Raw genomic sequence first — 23309 nt, 5'->3', positions numbered from 1 at the left:
AAGTCCACACAAGTCACCACCGATGCATGCTCGATAAAACGGGCGGAGCGAGAACACATCCGGGACTTTTTCGTGTTCTCGGCTTGATGCGGACTTCGAATTGGAACAGTACTTGGTCTCCGACTGATGACGTATCACGAGTACACGAGAACGCAAGTACGCACAAGTATACATATTGAGAAAGGCCCAGCGCCTTTTTTTGTTGTTGTTGTGCTAAGCTGAATGCTACAGGCATCGCCTTAAAGAATGTAGCCTCATGGGGAGTGTAGTCCGTGCTGCAGGGAGAATGGACTACCATACCCGTTGTGTCTGTGAGCGCGAGGAGGGAGAAAAAGGTGAGTGGAAAAGTACGAGTTGTCATCGAGCAAAAACTGGGAGCTGGAAGCATGTAAATATAATAATAACCAGTGTTGGGACTAACGCGTTATTAAGTAACGCGTTACAGTAACTACGTTATTATTGTGGTAACGAGCACAGTAACTAGTTATTATGCCAAAACCAGGAACGCGTTACTCGTTACTGGGATTTAGATAGGCTCGTTATTCGTTACTTCGTGTGGTGGCTATCGCGGAGCTTCCACAGATTCAATAACATTAGCAAGTGGTGGAGGCAGCAGGTGGATGAAGGAAAAGGGAGGCAAGAGGAGAGACCCGAAGCGGCCGCTGGTCCGAGAGTGTCAGGTGAACTGAACTTCAGGTAAGAAGTTATAACCTGCAGTCCTCTGGGTCAGATATAACCAAGTTTAGGTGGAGTTTATTTTCGTTATGCTGACTTTTTCGTACTGCGTGCTAGCTAGCATGACGGAGTTTCTATACAGCTGGGTGGTGCTATGTTACTGATGTTGAACTTTATTTTGTTCATAAGGTTAATTATTAGAGTTGCCAACCGTCCCGTAAAAAACGGAATCGTCTCGTATTCAGAGAAAATATTACGCGTTTCTATTGAGGTGAAAAGGAACAGTTTGTCCCGGACTTCAGCTACAATGAAAAAGACACAAAGCTGGAGTTATTCTGTGTTTACGCTGCACAGCTGCCTCTTCTTCTCTCATCCTCTCCCCCTCCCTCTCCTGTTTCTACTTCAATCATGAAACTGATCAATGATCAGCTGATCGGCTTTTCTCTCTTGTTTATTTATCGCTCCACTTTGCGCCAGAAAGAGGAAACCAGCGGATGTCGCGTAAACAACAGCAGCACTTTTAAGCTTGATCAGCTGTTGTTAGAATTTATTTAATATTAATTTCTAGTATCAGCTGATGTTTGCTGGAGCCACAGCTGTAAAGCTGCTGGTCATGATATGGTTTGGTTATCTGGTGAGAGGGAAACATGAAGATGAAACCAGGAGATGTCCTTACTGGATCATCAGAGCTGAACAGGTGATGGAGAAACAGGTTTACCTTTTAGGTGACATGAATGAGTTGAAGGGAAGTTATGAACTGTTTCTGAGAGACAAATAACACCAGGATCCTTTTTTAGGTAGCTGACAGCTGGTAACTGTGCAGGTGGCGGGTCTAGCAAAGTGTTGCCAGGGGCATGTAGGGCATTAAAAGGGAGAGGGGGGCACAAGGAAATACTTTCTTATTCTCATTTAAAATGTCTCTGTCATGATTCGGCTGTGTGGCAGGCAGGAGAGGACCCAAACGCAAACTCACGGAGACAAAACATAAACTCAAAAACACAGCTTTAATGCTGGCAAAAAGTGGAACACAAAAACAGTACTAAACTAAACTGGGAAAGCTAAACATAAAGTAAACCAGGAACCACAGGGAGAATCACACACAGCATGAGGGAGAACGCGACGCCGAACAGAGGGAGACGCAGACAGAAATACACCGAGGGTTAACGAGGAAAGTGGGAACACACGGGGAACACAGCTGACACAGATAACCATAACGAGACAGGGCGGGGTGAACATAACACTGACGGGAGACGGGCAGAGTCAAACAGGAAGTACAGAGGTTCAGACAGGAGGAGAGAGAGCACGGGGAAAACACAGACATAACGGGCAGGGGAAACATGGAATAAAACATAAGGAGAGACGAGGGCTCACAGATACACAGAGGGGCACACAGGGGGTAAAAGCCACGAAGGGAAAACACTTAGGGAACAACACAACAGGGCAACTCAGGAAATATGGCCTAAATAGGGAACAAAATACAAACATACAAGAAAACTAAGAATACTGGGCCAACATGGCCCAGGACCATGACAGTCTCACTTTTAAAAATAATTATCTGAGTCTTACAACAAACATTGATAGATTGATACATATATACCATCAGAACAGTGTACATCACTGTCACAACAGTGTTTATTTTCATTCAAAGGCTTTATGATTTTTCCTATAATGGTGGGCCGGTCTCTAGTCAAAATGCCCGGGACGATTTTTTTGTCCCAGTCCAGCCCTGTATGCAGCTCATCTGCAGTCTGGTGTTACCTACATCTTCCTATTCAGAAGGCAGAATTTCCGAGTTCTGAGTACAATCGAAAGCACCACGACTGCAGTTTTTGTGTTGGATGTAAAAAGCAGGCTAGGATAGAATCAGGTGTGGGATTTCTCTCGTGGAAATGTGCACATTATTTTTTCCTTTCTATTGGTAGGTGGCACAGTGCACTTGTGGCAAGTAAGCAAGCTAGAAGACTGGCAATCTTGCTGGGTATCCAGATCTGAGAAACCAAAGTTACTTTCCCTAGTAACTAGTTACTCTGAAAGTAACGAGTAACTTGAAGTAACTGAGTTACTTTTGATAGAAGTAACTAGTAATGTAACTAAGTTACTAATTTAAAGTAACTTACCCAACACTGATAATAACCACTGCAGCCAAGAAGAGTAGCCTGACGAGCCCAGTCTGTAAGTAAGCTATTAAGACTCGACTGTACACCGTGTTCGTGTTTTCCTCCGAAAACAATAAGTTTCGTTGGAGCAGCCTTTCAAATCCTCTCTCTCTCTAAAACTTGACCCAGACAACAAAGTAAAGCTATTTTTCGGCTACGAGCCGGACAAGGAACCCGAAGTACTAACCAGAGGTCCCTTTACTACAGGTTCGGAGCGCGGACCTTCAGTAATAGTAATAAATCACACAGCAATAGTACATTCATGTAGTTGTAAAAAGCATGATAATATATTAAGTAATCCAAAGTATTCAGAATACGTTACTCTCATTGAGTAATGTAATGGAATACGTTACAAAATACATTTTGGTGCATGTATTCTGTATTCTGTAGTGGAATACATTTTAAAAGTAACCTTCCCAACACTGACTATATGAGCTCCAAACCTTTGTCTTTACATTTTACAACCACATTTCATGTTAAAACACAGTGTTAAATGACTCAGAAATCAAATACTACTAAAATTCTAAAGTTTTTTGACTATGTAGAACTCAATAAGAAATAAAGAAATCAGTGGTCATTTTACCAACTGATGTGGCCTTTTTGACACATTAACAAGACTAAAACTGACACCATGAGTGTTAATACAGTCAGTAAATACATTAAACAGTGGGATGTTGTATCAAATAGAATCAAGAGTTCTATAAACAATTTTAAAGCAGAACACCAGAGAACAAAAACAACTCACAAACAAGCAAGAAAAGAAAAAACAACTTACATATTGATTCACTGAAAAAAATGCATTGATTTTGTTTTGCTTTTTGTTTTTTAAATCAAATCTAAAAAAAAAATTGGAACATGCTTACTTTAATCTCAGAACTACTGAATATAAGGTTCTCAGAAGATGTTATTGTCATCATCTCACTACAAGATTCTGGAACAAGTAAAATGCAGGAGTAAGGATGTCCTCACAGTAAAGAGGGTATCCTCAACACAGAAACAAAATGACATAGGAAATTTGATTTGTATACATTTTGCTGTAAAAGCCTAATTTGAGTGCAAGAGGAAAATCATGGTTAGTTGCACTAATATACAGTATTGGACCTGACTTGTGTAATATAATATCACTGTTAAGATCTCTTTTAGAAAGAAATGCCATGCCCTGCAAATCTTAACCACATTCTCATTAGTTTGGCATTCAATTTATGACCATTTGCCTGCTTGTAGAAAAATTACCTACAGTAACATTTAAGCAAACAGTTTGAGCAACTGTCAAAAATGTCATCAAAAACAAAACAAAAAACACGTACTTTTAACTTAAGACTATCAATATTCACTTCTATCAATATCTCTGTTTCTACACTCATTTTATAAGAGTGTGTGATGTTTGTTGTATATTTGCTGCTATGACAACTCAGTTTCCCTCTGGGATTAATAAAGTTTCTCTGATTCTGATTGACACAACACGTCAAACCCTACATGCAACTTCTGCTTCTGTTCGGTATCTCTCCAGAAAGGAATAAAACTTCTTTAGCATGCCTTCTATTACTGCCAACTTGAGAAAGGTGAAGAGGCTGTCAAGAAGGTCAGCTGTGAGGATTGAAGGGGGTCAAAGGTCTCTGGGTGAGCTTAGATTGTGCGAGTGTTCGCAGTCAATCCTGAAATCTGAATCATAATCAGAATGACCTTTTAAAGTATTTTTATTGGTGTATGAACTTATTTTAAAATTTGCTATTTCCATCTTTTTTTTACAAAAAGAAAAAAAAGAACTGATAATATATAAAAGAAGTGTATATCCAAATCTACATTTTTCATGTAATGTAGTCACCTGTGGAGGCAGTTCTCTAGCTATACACAAAGAACTATCTCACCAAATCTCAGAAAACAAGGCAGTCTGCATGGGTTTGAGTTACTCATCAAATAAATATGTACTTGTTCCTTTGAGAGGAACCGATTGCAAATGAAATAAACAAATGAAAATAAATAAAATGTTACAGAGATCACAGTTCATGATATTTAAAAGTTGCAGTTTGCGATTTAGCCCTCTTGAACATTGTAATTGCTATTGCATATAAGATTGGAATATGATGGCAAGAGAAGTAAAAACACATAAATAGCACTCTTATAAAATACCTTTTAAACAATCTGCAAAACATGCATGAAACAGAAATGACGATTTAAATCCAATGAGGCTTGAGTAAAAATAAGCAAATCAAATAAAACGAAATGCTCCAGTTCCATGGCTAAAAATGTTTCCAACCTTTTTTTCTTGTACAAAAACTTAAAATTTAAAGCTATTCTTTCCCACGTTTTTTTATTTTTATTTATTCATTTATTTATTTTCTGGGCTTTTAAAACAAATATTTTAGATATTATCCATCTCTTCTTTTTTTTTTTTTTCGCCTGTCCCATTTGGTTCTTTAGCCATCAGAATTGTTGTCTGAAGACCAACAAGGATACCCAATGGATTTACTTTGCCAAATGGATCATCGTGGCATTGCCGTATTGGTCCATTTGGTCGATCTTTGTTTTTATTATTTATTATATTTTATTTTCAGATGTTACAGACGGGACAGACATGAGTGAGAGATAGGAAAGGGAGAAAGAAAGAGGAAGGAAAGGAAAAACAGAAGGGGAGAGGGACAGTGAGAAAGGGGGGGAGAAAAAAAATCTCCTGGATCACCTGTTGAGAGAAGAATAGAAAAAAGAAACAAAGCAACATACTAAACACAACACCATCGCATTAATCTAGCTAAGTGTAAACAGCAGTAAATACTAAATATTCAATGTTGTTGTGCAGCACGCAGGACAGATGTGCTTCGAGGTAGCAGCCAAGAAAGGTGTAATTTGGGTCTACGAGCAGTGAACACCCGTGTGCATACCTGTGTGGATCAGCGCGCTTGTATTCCAAAGGTTTCTCCATGTAACGATCTGCTAGGGAGTGTGGGGGGGCCACAGCCCCGTCCTCCAGGGTGTGAAGCAGGTATGGAGGAGATCAAAACTCCAGACATCCAGAGGCCCCCAGAACACAAGAGACCAAGGAAGACCAACAGAGGGGCAGCCGCGCCACTGTCCCAGAAAGAGCTGAGGAGAGTCCCAGATGAGGGCTCACTCAGCAGCCGCGGAGCAGAAGCCAGGGGGAGTTGCAGTGACGCGCCCGTGAGCTCCGCCGGCCGCCAGCTGTGCCTGAGTGACCGAGCCCCAGGCCGAGAGGCCGGGGGCACCCCACCCCCGGAGGGGCCCGAGCGAGCCCCAGGCTCCAGGTCCCGATAAGCGGCCGCCAAGGAGTGAGCCGGTGTGTACCTGGACGCCCACCCCCAGACACAAAGAACCACCAACGCACCGACACCTGAGGGAGTCCGCCACCGGCAGGGGAAGTGGTGGTAGGTGGAGATAGGCCTCCAAACCTTGGAGGGCCTGAGATGTCCCCAGAGAGGTGGCGTCTGATACCCAACCTGACATATAGACACAGACATACAGGCACACACAGACACAAACATCCATTCCCACCCTCATGCTCTCATATGCACTCACTCCACACTCAACCAACGTGGAGACAGACATAAAGAGACGCTGTACACACGATCACACTCCCCAAGCGTACTCTACAAACCGGGTCTAGGTACCCTTGCCCCTGGAGGGGGGAACTGCACCCAGACCCAGGTGGTGTTACCCTTTTCCCTGCGGTGGGGAGAGGCAGACCACCCCGACTCCGTAGCAGCAGGGAGGCCCCACACTCCAGACCGCAGTCGGACGGCCAACTCCACCTAGCCCTCCCGCTCCAGCAGGCCGCAGAGAATGGGGGTGGGAGAAGACTCCAAACCTCCCTCCACCCGCTCATTGTAGTGTTGATGCATGTGTGTTCTAAGGTGCAATTAAAACCCAGGAGGGCATGGAGCTACCTGCCAAGGAGCAGCAGGTAAGCGCATAGTCCCTCCTGATAGCCCTCAATGTCTACGTGTATTTAAAATTGAGAGGTGGGCAACGACGCCAGGGGTGAGGTGTACACCCTGATGGTAATTTGGACTCCGTGATTGTGCCCACCCCCAAGATCCTATATGTATGTGTAATGAGAGTGTGAATAATGGGATAAAATTGAGGCAGAGGCAGCCAGAAGGGGACAGAGGGGGGGTAGCCTCCTCTGCACCCTGGTGACATACCCCTACTCCAAGGCCCTGCATGTGTGGGTGGTTGTGGTGGAGCGGGAAGAGAGAGGCAGCTGGAGATGGGGAGGGAAGGAAGGGAGGGGCAGGTAACCCCTCCCTGGGGCCAGCTCCCCCGCTGACCCCAGTAGGCACTCCCACACTCCGCGACCCGCCAGGGAAAGGGGGCCCAGGCCCATCCAGACCGGGGCCCAGTGCAGCAGCGCCCCCGGCCCCACAGAGCCCGGGACAGTCCACCCAACCCCACCACAGAGAAAACTGCACCCACCCCACCATCCACTCATCTTCCAGACTACATAAGACAATAAACCCAGGCTGAGATCTTCCTCCACCTCTCCTGTATCTCCCCCTCCTGCAGAGAGAGTTCCTGAAGAGAGGAAAGCTCCTGCAAGATGTGACATCTCCCCCACCAGTTGAAGAGCCCCCCAGGTGGCTCGACGCACCGGCGGCACCCTGCTCCAGGGCTGGGCCCCCATGCACCCACCCGCCCACAACCCCGGCAACACACCAACCAGGACCCAAGCCCCCGAGGCCCGGCCGGGCCCCAGCCCAGAGACGGAGCGCCCCCAGAACCTCACGCCCATCCCGGACCCATCTCTTCTACAGTGTTGTAGATATTGACCCATTTACAACAGAGCTGGACTGATGTCTTCTAGCAAGGGGACATCGTTCCAAACTTTATCCAGAAAAATTAAATAAGAACAACAAAAAGATTAAAACCAAGCTTTAGTTAAGGCTAATGTTACCACAGGCAGATTCATGTTAGAGGCATTGTGGGTTACATAAGTCATGACTGACTGAGAATCACTGAGAATCTCGGTCTCTGAGATTAAACGTGAACAACATGGGGAGCTCAAATTCCAAAAGCCAACAGAAATTAAGTGTAACAAAGTATTTCAGTATAAGATAAAATAATCCAATAAAGGGAAATGAAACTTAAAAAAGTGAAAAATTAAGATATGTATAAAGCAAATTAATTAGAAGAAATGAATATTGTCATTTAATGCAGTTAGAAAAGATTATTTTCTTATGACAAAGCAGGAATCAGGGAGAGAAAGTGTTGACAGGCAGGATGAAAAATGATATTAATCAAACGTCTCAGTGTCAGAAGCAGATAGACCCGGCCCTGGGTCAACCTTCTCCTTGAGCACAAAGGCTGCAGCAAAATGACAGACAAGCACCATTAGCGCCGTCAGACTTACATCCAAGGGCAGATTTTGGTAAAATTTCCACAGCTTCACCTCAACCCCACTCTAAACCTGAAAAACAAGCTTCAACATCAACCAATCTCCCCCAGCTAGCACAATAGAGGAACTGCTCTGATTTTAATGCAGACTTAGAAGCTACTTCCTTTTCTTCCAGGAATGAATGAACCACAACACTCATTATTCCTGAAGTGGAATTTAAACCAACAGAAACTAAAATAAAGGCTGATTATTTTAAAGTGGAGACACACCACCTCATCAGGAGTCAATGGCAGGTGGTCAGAAAATGGCATCACCCTCAGCCTTACAGGGGGACCAGCAGCATATACAAATGCCAAAATCACGCTGTGTAGCAACTTCACCAGCCTATGGCTACAGAGATGAAGGATTTTGGAGAGACAGACAGCTGCAGAAGGTGGAGGAAAAATGAATGAAGTCTGTTTTTAGTGTGGGCCACAAATCACTGGGTTAAAGGTTGTCCTGAAAAGCACAACACTCAGGCCGAGTGACTCGAGGCAGAACTTGAGAAAGAGAAGGGTCCTCAGCATAGCAACAAAAAGTAAAAAATGAAAATAAGACACACACGCACACATATAGGGAATGCATTAAAAAGCCTACTAATACACACACACACACAGAAGCAATGCAGGTTTAAACGTTCCAAGGATTTCTTAGAGGCTGACTCCGAAATGTATAAAGATGCCACAGTTCTTTCTCAAGGGATCCCTGACAAGTATAAACACGCACTCAAATTGCTGCAGGATTCACATTCTTTGGACATATGATAGAAACCAACAAAAACAGAGTTGATAAATTACATCTATTATAACTAGCAAAGATTTACTAGATTCTCTTCATTTGCATGGTTGCACAGTGGCATGGTGGTTAGCACTGTTCTCAGGTTCGAGTCCACCATCTCGTGGCTCAAGAGTTGGCAGTTCGTCTTGTAATCGGAAGGTTGCCGGCTCGAGCCCCGGCTCGGACAGTCTCGGCTGTTGTGTCCTTGGGCAAGACACTTCACCTACCGCCTACTGGTGATGGCCAGAGGGGCCGATGCTGCGATATGGCAGCCTCGCCTCTGTCAGTCTGCCCCGGGCAGCTGTGGCTACAACTGTAGCTGCCTCCACCAGTGTGTGAATGTGAGAGTGAATGAATAGTGGAATTGTAAAGCGCTTTGAGGGTGTCGAAAAGCGCTAAATGCAATCCATTATTATTATCTCACCGGGCCTTTCTATGTGGAATTTGCATGTTCCCCTGTGTTTGTGTGGGTTGTCTGCAGATAGTCCGGCTTCCTCTCACAGTCCAAAGACAGGTAATTAGTGGGGTTAGGTTAATTGATGATTCTTAAATGCCCAAGAGGTGAATGCAAGTGTGAATGGTTACCTGTCTCTCTGTGTCAGATTACCACACCTGTCCAGGATGTACCCTGCCGCTCACTCTATGGCAGCTGGGATAAGCTTCAGCCCCCTCATGACCCCCATAAGGGCAAATGGAACGAATGAATGGATGGACTAGACACTCACTTGAAGCTCTGTGACAACAAATGCATCCAACTAATCTCCCAACATGGCAGAACAGAAAGGCATGTTGCTAGCTGAACAAGGAGATGTGTGTGTGATGTTTAGTGATACATGTTGTATCTTCTTCCATTCATGGCTCACAAGAAATTTTATAGAGTAAAGTAATCAAGTTCCAGGTCGAGAAAGATTAGGTCCCAAAACCAAACAAGTAAGCAGGTCAGTATGAAGACGGGTAAATTTCTAAGTTTATTTTTGAAACTATGACATTCCCCAAAGAAAGCAATATAAAGAGTAGCAATAAAATGTCCAGATATTTTAAAAAAGGAGACAAAATAACTATACGGACACAAGGTAAACAATGCTCAACAACAATTTATTGGTGAAAAAAAATGTCCCCAGTCACAATCAAGGCCACACATTACCAACAGATTCCTCGAGGAACAGGATGGGCCAAAAAAAGATTCCATCTCAGCAAACCTCAACTTAAGAGGTCAATCTGACCACTGCTACACACACACAGCACACACACACACGCCTGTTCAGCTATCTTAGTGAGGACCTTAATTGACATAATGGTTTCCCTAGCCCCTGACCCTAACCCTAACCATTAAAAATGAATGCCTAACCCTAACCATAACCTAATTGTAACCCTGACACTAAAACCACATTTTGAGCCTCAAAAAGGCCTTAAAATGTGTGTGTGTCCTCACAAGTGACTGTTGGTTCTCAAAAGTATAGTAGAATGCAGATTTTGGTACTCACAAAGATAGCTAGACAGGAACACACACACACACACACACAGTGATGCAGTGCCACTATTAACTGGGTAAAAAGCTTACAGGATGTTGAAACTACATCCATTGTAGAAACCCATCTGTGAATTCAGCATATTGATAATTTAATATGAATGATTACAGCAGTGAATGTTCAAATGCAAAAAGTGGGATACAATTAACCCGTGTATAGCATATATTCAATGCTCACAAGATGTTTTGCAGAGTAGCTCAGGAAAGGCAAGGTACCATTAGCATGTACATTTACTGGATTAAAAATGCTGGGGGCTGCCAGTGCTACCTCTCAGCCTCCTAGTAAAAATATCCATGATAATGAAAATCCCAAGAGAATTTCAGGAAAGTTGACATCTGACGTTGAGGTTAAGGTCACAGAGACTCAATCTGAGAGTTTTATTAGATGAATCCATGGTATGAATTTGAATTTCCCAGGTGACTTCCTTCTGAAGTTTTAGAAAACTTGACCTCTGACCTTAAGGTCAAGCTCACTGAGAGCTTGACCTTAAGGTCTTGAAAGTCATTCAAGATTTTTTTAGTAACTGCACCTAGGGTATGAATTTCAAAATCTGTTCAAGTGACCAAGTTACTGACCAAGTCAGTGCCTTTTCAACCAAGTTCAACATCCTCACATGACGAGGGTTTACATTTCATAGTGTTTGAATTGTTGGCAAACAGACAAATACAAAAATGAGTTCTTTCTTGGAGGAAAAATCGAATTCATAACTTAGGCCATTTTTGTAACAGGGGCCGCCATACAAATGTGCAACACCCCCCCAAAAAAAAAGAAAAAAAGAAAAACAACAACAACAACAACAACAACAACAAAACTTGACATGTTAAAAATGTTGATGAGGAAAAATAGGGACATTAGTCTTGTGAAGCAAGAAGGCAGTTCTGGGCATATCCAGAGATAATTTACTTAACTGGATATTAAAGGCTGGATCCAGTGCCAGAAAACACACCAAGCAGCTGGCACTGGCCTGGAACCACAGAGTTGCTGAGCACTAAGCTGGAATCAGTGACATCAGTTGTTATGGGGATGTAAATTTACCAGTGATGTGGATTCTGCTACTATGTAACATTCAGTTCTTTGTCAAAATAATGGATAGTTCTTGGAAGACACCAAGGCAGAAGTTGCCCCTTTATGGCACAGGAACCAGTAACAGTGGGTTTAGGTCTCAGAGCAGATGTGCTGAGACCTGAATCCAAAGTGTATCTCGATCTTTACAGAATGTCAGTCCTCACTTAGACTGTCACATATTGTCAGGCAGTTGTGCAGGAACTCTGCACGTGGAAGATGGTGCGAACATTCGCATTAACAGCAGCCATTCTATTTCCATTGCAGTGGAATCCAGGCTAAAGATATAAGGTATGTAGCTATGGCTCTACAACAACCGTGAATGGGACCAAGCTGTCTGCTGCATGTCTGTTTGTTGTCTGCCTATATAATGACTTTTACATAGTTATAGACAGCAGCAGTCTGTTTTATGAGAGACTGCTGGTTTCTCAAAAATTGTAGTGGGTCTGATTTTTAAGGAATCTGTTTTGAGCCCCAGCCAGCAGGTGGCCTGGTAATGGATGCTTGGAGGTACCCATTTCTTCGTTATGGTTTTTCTTCCTGAAGAAGAAAAACCATAACGAAGAAATGTCCTACAGCAGCGGTTCCAACAGTCGGAATGAGCCAATGTGCCTCAAACAGATTCTCTGGTACAAAAGAGAAGAAACAAATAAAATTAGAAAAAGAAAAACAGCAGAATAGCAAAAAAACCCAAACTGTTTGCTTTACTGGTTATGCAGTACAGCAAACTTTATAAACATGCAATGACCAACAAAACGGTCATTGCATGTTTATAAGGAAAACAAAATAGACACAGAATCTCTTCATTTTAGAGCAGAAATTGCGACATCTTATTGTGGTGGAGGTGTTTGTATGTCGTGATCCTAGGAGCTATGTGGTTGGGTCAATTTGCCATGATACGGTTTCCCAATTGTTCCTGGGTGAGGAGACCAATAAAGAGCAATTCAGAAACCATTGGTTTCTTTGCTGTCTTAGCAAAGAAACCAAGGAACAAGTCTACACTTGGGGGGAGGTTTCTGGGCTCTCACCCTGAAGCCAGGCCCGGGGAGTGGCCGCTGGCTGGGCCTTAGCCCGTGGGGCTGGAAACAGCTACATGGAGGTGAAAAAAACATGATCTTAACTGCTCAAAGGGATAGCTGAAGCGCTGACAATGGGGCCAGAGTTGTAATAACCTGGAGTTTTCATTTTGCTAATCACAGTAACCCTATACTTCATTATATCTACAGAGTGCAACTTGAAAAAAATGTCTTACCATGTTTTAGGCAATCACAACCTAAACTGTCCGTCTGCGTTTAAGTTAAGCAGCACACCATGAGCAACACACAGAGTTTAAGAAAGCCTTTCATTTCCTATAAAACTGTGACCTTTTTGGGATCAACAGTACAATTTGACCATATATTCATTATATTTCAGTAACCCTACATTTAAATTAATTTAATTTTGTGTCATTTAGATGAGGTTTGATTTGTTCTCTTCAATATGTTATAAAGTCAGCTATGGCAGCCTACCAGCTCTGTTCCCCATAGTGTGAACTATGGAATATTGCAGTTCAAAGAAACTAGGCGTTGTGAAGAATAGAATTCTCTAAAGTGAAGTCGTATTGAAAGCTGGCTAGATTATAATTTATGTCCCGGGACAGCAATATATCAGGGATGAGGGGGAATCCTGCCTGCATGGCCAGGACATGAGGAGCCAAAGTGAAGGGGACATCCCCGAGGAGATCTGGAAGAGTCGAATGTGCTTCCACTGCTCGAGGTCTCATCGTTGTCCCCGTGTTGTGTGAAGTTGCTGGGAACTTTGTGTCATACTGCGGATCTGGAGTTGAGCAGGACGACTATGAAGAAAAGGAGAGATGTTCCTTGTGAGTGTACAATGTTGAAACCAGTTTTGTGCAACATTTTGCCCGAATTCTGCCCTGAAGTTCAATTTATGTCTTATTCTGCTGGATAAGATTTAGATTACTGGGTTGTGTCAGACATTTGTGTTAATGTGGAGGCTCTGAATAGATGCATCTCACAGTTTTCTGTACAGTGAGACAATGGCGCAAACAGTAATTCACAAACATGCAGTTACAAGTATAATTAGAGTCTAAAGCAAAGTGCCTAATTAGACATAAAGCAGTCAATGCTAAAGTAGTGAGGCTTGGGAAGTAAATGTGAAATGATCAGAAGGCGAGCGATGAGGCTTCTGCTTAAGCTCAGTGTTAAAGAGCTTGAAGAGTGATCGTGGCATGCTGCTCACCTTTGATGCTTGCACTATGACATTTGTTGAGGGCTGTGTGACGTTCATGGTTTGCAGCTTCTGTCTCTGTTCTTCAACTGTCTCGGCTGGAGATCAAACAGGACAGACAGCTTAATGTTTACTAGAAACAAATACTGAAGAAACAAGAAGAAATAAGGCTTCTCACCCAAAAAATATATATATATTCTATTCATTAATAAATATTTATTTACCTCATTTTCAAGATGCATGTGAACATGAAACATCATAATCAGCAAACACAATTAACAGCTATGGTATCAATTATAAAACAAACAAATTAAGTAATTAATTAAAAAGTTAAATCATACATTCCCTCGTTCTTGAGTTAACGTGTTCAGAAGATTTTCAGAAAACTGGACCTCTGATTTTGAGGTAACAAATAAGGGAATTCAGAATTTGATGGCAGCAAGAAGTCTTAAAAGTCGGCAAAACTGGGAGACCAGTGTATAGCACACAGTCACGTTACAGGTCAGTAACGTGATTGGTACAAAAAGACCGTCACAGAAAAGTAAAGCTAGACAGAGATCCACCAATCTTCAAAAAACTACAATAAAGAGAAGCCAAAATGAGACAAATATGGCCTCTGTGTCGAGTCCCGTCAGTGCTCTTGCTGTATCGTTTTAAATTAACTAAAGTTGCTCAGAGAGTTTATACGGAGAGTTTTTCTTTAAAAACCAACAAACAAAAAAGAATTACAGTAGTCCAAACTAGAGGTAAAAATGCATGAACAGGATGATATTGTGCAAATGGAAGAAAGCAGTCCTACAAATTTGTTTAAGAAGCAAATTAAAGGACTTATCCTGGTCACAAACTACTCCAAGATGTCTCATAGTGTTACTAGAAGCCAAGGCAATGCAATACCTGGTTAGACACTGTGTTTCTGAGATCTTTAGGTCTAAATACAATAACCTCAGTTTTATCTGAATTTATAATCAATGTGTGTGTGTGTGTGTGTGTGTGTGTGTGTGTGTGTGTGTGTGTGTGTGTGTGTGTGTGTGTGTGTGTGTGTGTGTGCGTGTGTGTGTGTGTGTGTGTGTGTGTGTGTGTGTGAGAGAGAGAAAGAGAGTGAATGAGAGACATACAGGACACAACACGCTGATTTCTGAATGTCTGACTTTTAAAGTGTGTGATTTAGTGAAAGGGGGATTGTACTCAGTATATTGTGTTGAGTAAATTGTGGTTAACAAACACAGATTTTTAAAGCATTTAGACATAAAGGGAGTATGCTAAAGAACGTGCTAATAAAATCTGAACTGAATGAAATGTGAAGTAAATCTTACTGATATGTGACTGAATGATCACATGTAATTAAATTTTCCATGTTAACAGAGAACGATAGAGAGAGAGAGAAGGTGGGGGTGAAGATTAGTGAATCTTATGCAAACAAGTGATGGGTTAAATAGATATTAGAGAGAGAGAGAGAAGGGTGGGGCGAGTGGGGCACATAAGTATAAACTGGGATGCCTGGAGGCGTTGGGGGTCAGTCGAGATGAGCAGTTCAAAGGACTGGATTCCAGAAGTTTACCGTTGGAGATTCCAACAAAGGCGCCAAGGGGAGTTTGTCCACGGTGGACTCACAGATTGCATTTGGCCGTATTTCATCATTATGATCATCATCAGGGTTGGATTATAATTCTGAGAAGGATTTGAACTTCCATCGTTTTCTAAGTGGAAGTTGCAGCTTCTCAAGACTTCCAAGCTGTTACCTGCTTTGTTACCATCTTTGAGAAGATGTGGAATCTATCAAGGAAACCTGGTTTACTGATTATTCCCATTAACACAGAGCAGTGAGGTGGAACACATCTTCAGTGCTGGAAGTGGCCACCACACCACCAACCTCTCTCCCCTCAAAGATAAGAACAAAACATGCATATAACCTTAAAGTGAGTTAATTAAATTAATAGAATTTAAGTTATTTGATTATTTTTTTTAATGTTTTTCTTTTTATTATTTTATTGCTCCTGCCCAGCTGCTTTAATAAAAACCTGCAATTAAAGTCTAAACTGTCGACATTCCCTTTTTGACCCTTTGTGAAACAATAAAGGTATAAATAATTATTAATCTATATTAGTCCAAATAGCTCTAATTCGCTGCTCAAGCCTTTCCAAGTAATATTTTCCCTTGGGCCTGTTGTATAGGCCTCTAAAACCAACTCAGATTAACAAGTGCCACAAACGACACGGGAGCGGCAATAACAGGTGTTACTTATAAGATCTGACCTGCAAGGCTACTCTGGTTTGTTCATATCAGGCCAAGCAGGGAAGACACTTGGACGTCAAGGGAGTCAGGCTGAGCAAGTGGCCTCAGCCACATTGACTCCAGAAACCTGCACTATCTGGGTACGGATAACAGGATCAGGGATTAGACGTTTTAATGAGACAGCTGGAATCAACTTTCTGTATAGGGGTTTTGTGGGTCTACTGATCACTAGGGGATGACATTTAAAAGAGGAGTGAGTGTCAGGAAGTCCAAAAGGTACCACTTCTGTTTTTTCTCTCTTTTTTTAAACTAATGGAGTATTAAGAGTTAAAAAGAGTATTGGACTTAAAAATGGATCGTTGGGGGATCCCACAAGTGAGGGGAGCAGGTGTTGAAGAAAACTCAATTAACCTGACAGAAAGCTTCTGTCTGTTAAATAACATCTAAACCATCAAAAGCAGTGACTCAACACAGCTCTCTAGTCTAGAGATTAGGATAACTGTCTCAGCACTTAGGTCTAAAAGCGTGAGAATTGCCCAAGTCGGTAATTAATAAATGACCATTAAAAACTTTTAAAAGTGCTTATGCTGTGCTATGATGTGGTTTGAAACCAGACTGAAATGTGACACTATTAGCTTTCAGAAAAGCCTAAAGCTAGTGGAAGACAACTTTCTATAGCACCTTAGAGAGAAAGAGCAATTTAGAGATCTATCTAAATTGTGCGTTCTGTGCGTTCACATTTGCAGTTTTGTCTTGTTATACAATATTTAAAATTTTAAAACAACAAACAAAACATTTTTGGAAATATTTGTGGGTGTTTTCTTGTTTGTTTGTTTTTTGTACCACTTGAACAGTGGCCCTCACAAGAGGTGACAGTGCCAGCAGTGGCTCACAGCTCATTTAAGTTTGAGACACCAGCCAGTAAAACTGTGTGTAGGCTCTACATAAGAGCAATGCACAACACCACTGGTCTTTTGTCATGCAGTACATGCTACAGGGTATGAGGATGGTTGATAGGAGCAAAACACACAACTCCAACCACATTCTGGAGTTGTGAGTTCATTTTAACATTACAGTGCTTCCTGTATGTGAATGTGCAGATAACCATACATCACTAAGAAAAACTCTTAAAAATTTGTAAAACAAGTTGTAAACTTCAGCTTTATATATAGTTTCATTTTAATATGATCCTTACCAACAATAACAAATCCTCCATCTACTTCCTTGTCTGGGGTTGACTTCTTTGAGTCCTTACGCAGTCCAAACAAGCTCCACATGATAAACCTGTGTAAAGAAAAACCCAAAAAACCCACCCAAAAACAGAAGAAGCAATAGGTTAGATGAAGAGCCAGTGCATTATACGTTTCGCATTCATTCATTTTATCATGCTTACTGTCGAGAAAGCGTAACAACAGACTGATTCACTCGAAGTTCAAATGTCAGTAAACAGAAACAGCAACCTTCAGGTTGTTATCTGAAGGTTAGTTTTGTAGAAGCTTCAGGGAACCCTTAGGAATGTTCTCAGGTTTTTACATAACCTGAGAAAAGTTTTAGGATTGTGCTTTAGTTTCTTGTGTGGTATGCAAATGCAAGTGATAAATGTAATAATGTCATGAAAAAATATATCCATGTCTTTGAATAACTCAGTTAACTGAGGAGACAGTTTCCCCCTTTTTCTTTGTTTGAAATCACTGAATTTGCTACTAGACATTTAAATCTGTAAGTTCTACCACTTCTACCACAGTCAGGTAGTGTACCAATTTTTAGTCTAGAAAAGGGTCTCCCAGCACACCCTCAAAATATGTTTGGATGCGCCAGGTCTGGAATTCCAACATGTGAGTTCACAGGCATTACCTTCAGAACAACAAGGGTAACATTTCAAGGGAAAACTGCTTAAATTTAGCTATTTTTGGTGCTGCTAAGTTAACAAGTTGATGATTCTGTCATGTGTTCCTTACTTTGTGTGTTTTGGTGCAGCCCTGAAGGTGTACCTATCTGTGACTTTTACCAGTGTGAGAGCAGCAGCACAGAATCCTTAATATTTGTTTAAAGATAAATGTCTCTCTGTTGGCACCTATGGATTCCAGCAAACAAATAGCACTACAGAGTACACTATTTGCACTTGTAAAAAAATGTACTCGTCATCCCAGCTTAATGGTCGCCTTCTTTTTTTTGGCTGCTCCCTCTTTTAGGGATTTTAACAACAGATCATCTGCCTCTATCTCACTCTATACCCAGCATCCTCTGCTGTCACACCCATTCCAATGTTAAGAAACACAATTTTTCTTTTTCATTTAGCCTCTGAAACTGGATTCAAACTGAAAACCTTCAGTTGATCTACCTTTTAGGCTATACCTGTTACTTGTAGCTGTCCACCCTAACACAGCAGGCTTTAAAACTGGCTCTGATCCAAAAAGCAGAATCCATTCTTATTGGAATGCAACCAATATTGTTCTTTTTTTCTACTTTGAATTCAAATGGTCTGCTATTGAAGAGGTCTGACTATGTATCCCATACATATCAGGTATATCACTGTTTACAGAAGATCTCAAAGAGCCGCGTGACAGGAAGAACACGAGATAGAAATGAGTCCCTCAGCAAGTCATCTAAAAATACTTCCTCATAAAGACATCTACTACACCACACCGTAACTTCGCCACGATATATGCATCCGGTTCTGTCATTCACTTATCGTTCTGCCATGCCTAGATGTTCTGCCACACAGAATATATCTTTCTACCCGCCTTTATATAATATATATAATTTATCAACATCCATTCTTTGACTTGAGCAGCCACACTGTGCTACTAAACCACTGTGTTGTTACACCATAACTATTATAGGCTGACATTTCATGTGATCAGTGCTGTGAATATCTGTTAGTGACAAATAAATTCATTAATAGAAATTACAGAAATATTGCACTTGCATTTGTTCAAAGTTTATGCTGGTTGAACTGCAGCAAACATTTAGAGAAGCAACCAGGAAAATATTAAACAAATATATTAAGAAATGGTTTTATGCTGAAGAGTGAGTGCAGGTAACGTATTTCGGTTCTGGATACCATCTTTGGGCCATTGTTTTGTCTCAATCCAGTTTATTTTTTTCCAGTCAAATCCGTTCTACACATAATTTAGTCAAACAAAAAGCCAAGACGAACGACGTTGAATCACTTTAAACAAACGGGCGTATTTAAGGTTTTCATGGGCATATGAATGTAGAAATGCATCACAACTTATTAGTTTTCTTTTAAAGTGACCCTGGTCGCTGTCTACCCTTCGGTCGTGTTTTGAGAGCCCAAACAACAGCCATGGCTCTATAGAAAGTGAAAATGGCACTCTTACTATCGTTACTTGTCGAATTCAGAAAGCCTTAATAAAGTCAGTTCTTGTTCCTTTAGTGTTTACTGCCAGTTATTGGTGCCACTCGTTTACTTCCTGTTCGTGTTACCTTCGCTCAGCATTACAAAAAATATCAGAATTTTCTATCATATTTTCGCCCTTTAGGATCACCAGAGTTATTATGACGGTGAATTCACTGACCTTAAAGCGGTCCTTGTCCACGTAGAAATTATCAGTGTTCTTTTTTTGTAAAATTCGTGCTGTCAGCAATATGTAGCGGAATGATTCGTTGTCGTTTCCGCGGAAGAAAATGTTAGAGCACAACGGATATGGCTTGGAAAAATGAGAGGCGCTTGTTTTGTATTCCCCTTTGGCCGTAATTTCAAGTGCCGCGTTTTTTCATGTGATGTGGGTAAGCCGCCCGCCTGAGCTGCGCCTTTGTACTAAAGCTCAGGACTACGCGTTTCCCGCGCTGTGTTGCGCTGTCGAAGGTCCAGGAACGTGAAAGAAGCTAACTGTAAAGATGGCAAGTCTACTGGACGCTTCTAAACCAAGAATAAACTGCTCTATGCTGTCACAGCACATTGGCAGAGGTGTCTGCTTCGTTGGGCGCGTTGAAAAGGTGGGGTTTGGCTGGTGCTAGTTAAACTATTTTTAACAATTATAAATATGGATTAACCTACACCTGCATATATGCACTGGCCCACTCTGTTAACAGCAAGGACATAAAATATTAGTTTTGCTTTTCTTGACCAGGTTCACCCAACAGGAAAAACGTTCAGTGTGTCTGATGGAGAAGGAAAGAGCGCTACGGTAGAATTGAACGAACCTGTGAGTACTGCCATAATTTATGGCATCAGTTTGCCTACACGTTTCAGGGTGAGCGGTGCTGGTGGTACGAAGTATGTGGTACAACTGGTCTGTGGACCACTCTTGTTTGCTTGTACCGTTGTTGTTGGTCATATTCTCCGCGTAGGAGCGTCGCTCGCCGCCGCATCGTCGTCACACAGTCACTTCTATTTATGCCTGCCCGCACAGGGAGTCGCTGCAGTATTCTGAACGACGTGTCGGATAAGCTCAACTATACAGCTGTGACTGTAATTATGAGGGGAGATTTCAGTGTTAATGATCAATTCCTAGATAGAATACAGCACTCATAACTTTATTCTGTCATAGTTATGTAGTTAGTCACAGTATGTTTCTTTCTGTGGTCAACACTACACATTTAATCAGTGATGGGAATAAGAGCGTGGGGAACATCACAAGCCTGATACCTGCAAGCTTGCCCATATGGAAAATATATATATATATAAATCTTATAAAGTTTGTATCTGTCTTGTGTGAAACTTGTATGAAAAGCATACAAGAGTGAAAACAGATATAAGATCCCTTGAAAAATTATATAATAAAACTTGTATGTTTTGGATACTTACTAAAACAATACATGAAAGTAATGAGAAAGTGGCCACTTTCATGAGTAAATCATATAAGTTTTTACTATTTCTTTTCCATATGGGCCTTTATCTTATAGTGGACAGAAATTATATTTTGAAGAGGCACCAATAATTTATGTCCCATCTTATTTGATGCAGAATACCTGATTGTTCTGAATAGTTTGAAATGGTTGTTAGAAAAATGCATTGGCTGCATTTTTAGGTAAATAGCTGCATTTAACTTTGTTGTTTGCAAAAACTGTGCATAGGTTTTTAAAATGTACAATTTCTGTCTGGATTTCAAGTTATGAAAATGATTTGTTAAACAGTAAAAAACGTAACTCTTCTACTCGGATTTTATGTTTTTAAGTCTGATTTTTAGATTGTTGTGCTAATACAGAATGCCAAAATGGAAAAACTAACTGTAAATTCAGACATGTGAGGTTGTGCTGAAAAGAATGACACCAAACAAGCCAAGATGAACAGTTTTTAAAGGTGAAATTTAGAGGTAAATGAAAAGTAGTCAGAAACAGCCAATTACACCCTGGACCCCACAGGGTTAAACTTTTTTTTTTAAAGTAATGCTATAGTTACTTTACCAAGTAATTAGTTACTTTTAGAATATGTAACTGAGTTACTAATTCACTTACTTTTTTAAAGAAGTAACTATTACTACTTACTTTGCAAAGTAACTTGCCCAACACTGCATTTAACAAAGAGCATATCAATAAAAAAAAAAGCAAGAATTCACGAGACAAAATAAAAGAACTGAAATTAAAAATGGCGCTCTTTTGTGCTTATAACATATAAAAATTGAAACAAACAAACAAATCACTTAAGATACATCAAGTATATTCGATATATCCGCCCACCCGTAGTTGGTTGCAGTTGATAGACTCACATTAGTTTATGTTAGCTAACTAATAAGAGAACAGTGGAGTCAAGGAGACTAAAACGAAAAATAGTCTACAGGGGTCAGTGTGGGCTGCCCATGGCTGCAACAATGAGTTTTCTGTTAAGAAACCTACTCTAGCAGGGGAAAGAAGTATGTCCTATTTCAGGCAAGAATGAAATTCAATTAGAGCATTAAGGATTAAGAGGATTAAGGATACTGGACAAATGAGTACAGACCAAGCCTTGATTGCTAAAGATGTAGCTTTGCTTTATTATATTAATCTGCCTACATCTATATTGTTTTAAAAGTATATTAAAATATAAATAAATTTAACTGAATTGAAAGTCTTGAGCAGAGATTGTTGACTTTCAATAAACACAGGGGGGATTAAAATATTAATGCAAAATGAAGGTGGAGTGTTGGCAAAATGGCTGGTTTAAAATTTCATTCAGAAACTTTCAATAACTATTTGGTTCTTTTCTTAGCTTGAAGAAGAGCTGAGTGGCATTGTGGAGGTCATTGGTATGGTGTCCAGCAAAGGAGTAATAACCACCACCACATACAACATCCTACGAGAGGACAAAGGCATTCCCTTTGGTACGTCTCTCTAGACTGATTGAGTAAAGTTTTGTTCCTGACCTGTGACTCACAGTGTGCTGTGTCTGCTTATCCCACAGATTTGGAGCTGTATAATGAAGCCCTGAAGGTCATTCACGACTTTCCTCAGCACTACCCGTTTGAAGTGGCTGCAAGTGGATGAAGATTGGCTTCATTGTTTTTGTGTCTCATTTTACATGTTGGAGAGAATTGTGTGGTACAAAATATTTGCATTAAAATGAAAACCTTTGTTAATCACATGTCACTGAAGGTTCTTTTTTCTTCTTTTTTTATGATAAACTGTAAAATAAGTGGGTAATACTTTATGTACTCAAATATAAACAAATTTAAAAGACACAATAGAGTGACAGCAACAGCAGAATTTCATGTCCACAGTGGCACAGACTGGAATTTACAGCACTGACACTTGAATGGGAAGTCTTCAGCTGGCTAATTTTACTCTTGTCAGTTTCAGCTAGTTTCACATTATGTTTAGCTGAGCTTTCAAACCAATCGGAGAGTAGAATACGTTACACTTCATAATTCATTTGTAATACATTTTCTTGGCAGCACAAGAAATAAGAGTCATAAAAAGGTTAAATGTAGAGACAAAATATAGAAGCTGAATGGCTTAACCAGGGGTCAGCAACCGTTAACACCCAAAGAGCCATTTGGAGCCGGTTTCCATGCAAAAGAAAACACTGGGAGCCGCAAATACTTTCTGACATCTAAAATGAAGATAACACTGTATATATTGTTTTTTACATTTATGCTTTGTGTGAACAACTAAGGTGTGTTGCTTATGAAATCCATAAAGTGCTACAGAGAAAATGACATTTTATTTATGTAATTAACACATTTTGAACTGAAAGAAATATAACAAAAGGAAAGCTGAACTAAAATGATCCAGCAAACAAAAACTGTTGTGAGCCGCCACCCTTATATCGCCTTTGGGCTTTTGGAGCCTTGACCTGACTTTTAAAAAATAATTGAAGAA

General features: G+C 40.9%; 2 protein-coding genes across 3 annotated transcripts; one reads left to right on the top strand and one right to left on the bottom strand.

Moving 5' to 3' along the window:
* Positions 1 to 10070: 10070 nt before the first annotated feature.
* On the bottom strand, positions 10071 to 19719 carry umad1 (UBAP1-MVB12-associated (UMA) domain containing 1). Of its 2 annotated transcripts, none has more exons than XM_014329121.2 (4): positions 19589 to 19719; positions 17242 to 17330; positions 13827 to 13912; positions 10071 to 13419 (listed from the first exon to the last, which is right to left on the bottom strand). In XM_014329121.2, exons 2-4 carry the CDS (start codon positions 17321 to 17323, stop codon positions 13144 to 13146), a joined length of 444 nt encoding a protein of 147 aa, XP_014184607.1. In that variant the 5' UTR covers positions 17324 to 17330; positions 19589 to 19719; the 3' UTR covers positions 10071 to 13143. The 2 variants fall into 2 exon arrangements, with proteins under 2 accessions (XP_014184607.1, XP_014184608.1); XM_014329122.2 differs by lacking the exon at positions 19589 to 19719 and adding an exon at positions 19391 to 19576.
* Positions 19720 to 19839: 120 nt separating this feature from the next.
* Positions 19840 to 22572, top strand: rpa3 (replication protein A3). Its single transcript, XM_005947037.3, has 4 exons — positions 19840 to 20009; positions 20144 to 20218; positions 22201 to 22312; positions 22393 to 22572. Exons 1-4 carry the CDS (start codon positions 19911 to 19913, stop codon positions 22473 to 22475), a joined length of 369 nt encoding a protein of 122 aa, XP_005947099.1. The 5' UTR covers positions 19840 to 19910; the 3' UTR covers positions 22476 to 22572.
* Positions 22573 to 23309: the final 737 nt, after the last annotated feature.

The sequence above is a fragment of the Haplochromis burtoni genome, unplaced genomic scaffold, assembly GCF_018398535.1.
Source record: "Haplochromis burtoni strain Fernald_Lab_line unplaced genomic scaffold, NCSU_Asbu1 Contig_366, whole genome shotgun sequence".
NCBI lineage: Eukaryota > Metazoa > Chordata > Actinopteri > Cichliformes > Cichlidae > Haplochromis > Haplochromis burtoni.
This window is presented reverse-complemented; position numbering and strand designations above follow the sequence as displayed.

What these genes read in the sequence shown, in the direction of transcription:
- umad1 (XM_014329121.2), bottom strand. Translation starts at nt 17,323, where the DNA reads ATGTGGAGCTTGTTTGGACTGCGTAAGGACTCAAAGAAGTCAACCCCA. An exon ending in TGGAGGATTTGTTATTGTTG is followed by an intron (nt 13,913 to 17,241) that starts GTAAGGATCATA and finishes TTTGATCTCCAG; the next exon opens with CCGAGACAGTTGAAGAACAG. An exon ending in TCATAGTGCAAGCATCAAAG is followed by an intron (nt 13,420 to 13,826) that starts GTGAGCAGCATG and finishes TTTTCTTCATAG; the next exon opens with TCGTCCTGCTCAACTCCAGA.
- rpa3 (XM_005947037.3), top strand. Translation starts at nt 19,911, where the DNA reads ATGGCAAGTCTACTGGACGCTTCTAAACCAAGAATAAACTGCTCTATG. An exon ending in CGGTAGAATTGAACGAACCT is followed by an intron (nt 20,219 to 22,200) that starts GTGAGTACTGCC and finishes TTCTTTTCTTAG; the next exon opens with CTTGAAGAAGAGCTGAGTGG. An exon ending in GGACAAAGGCATTCCCTTTG is followed by an intron (nt 22,313 to 22,392) that starts GTACGTCTCTCT and finishes CTTATCCCACAG; the next exon opens with ATTTGGAGCTGTATAATGAA.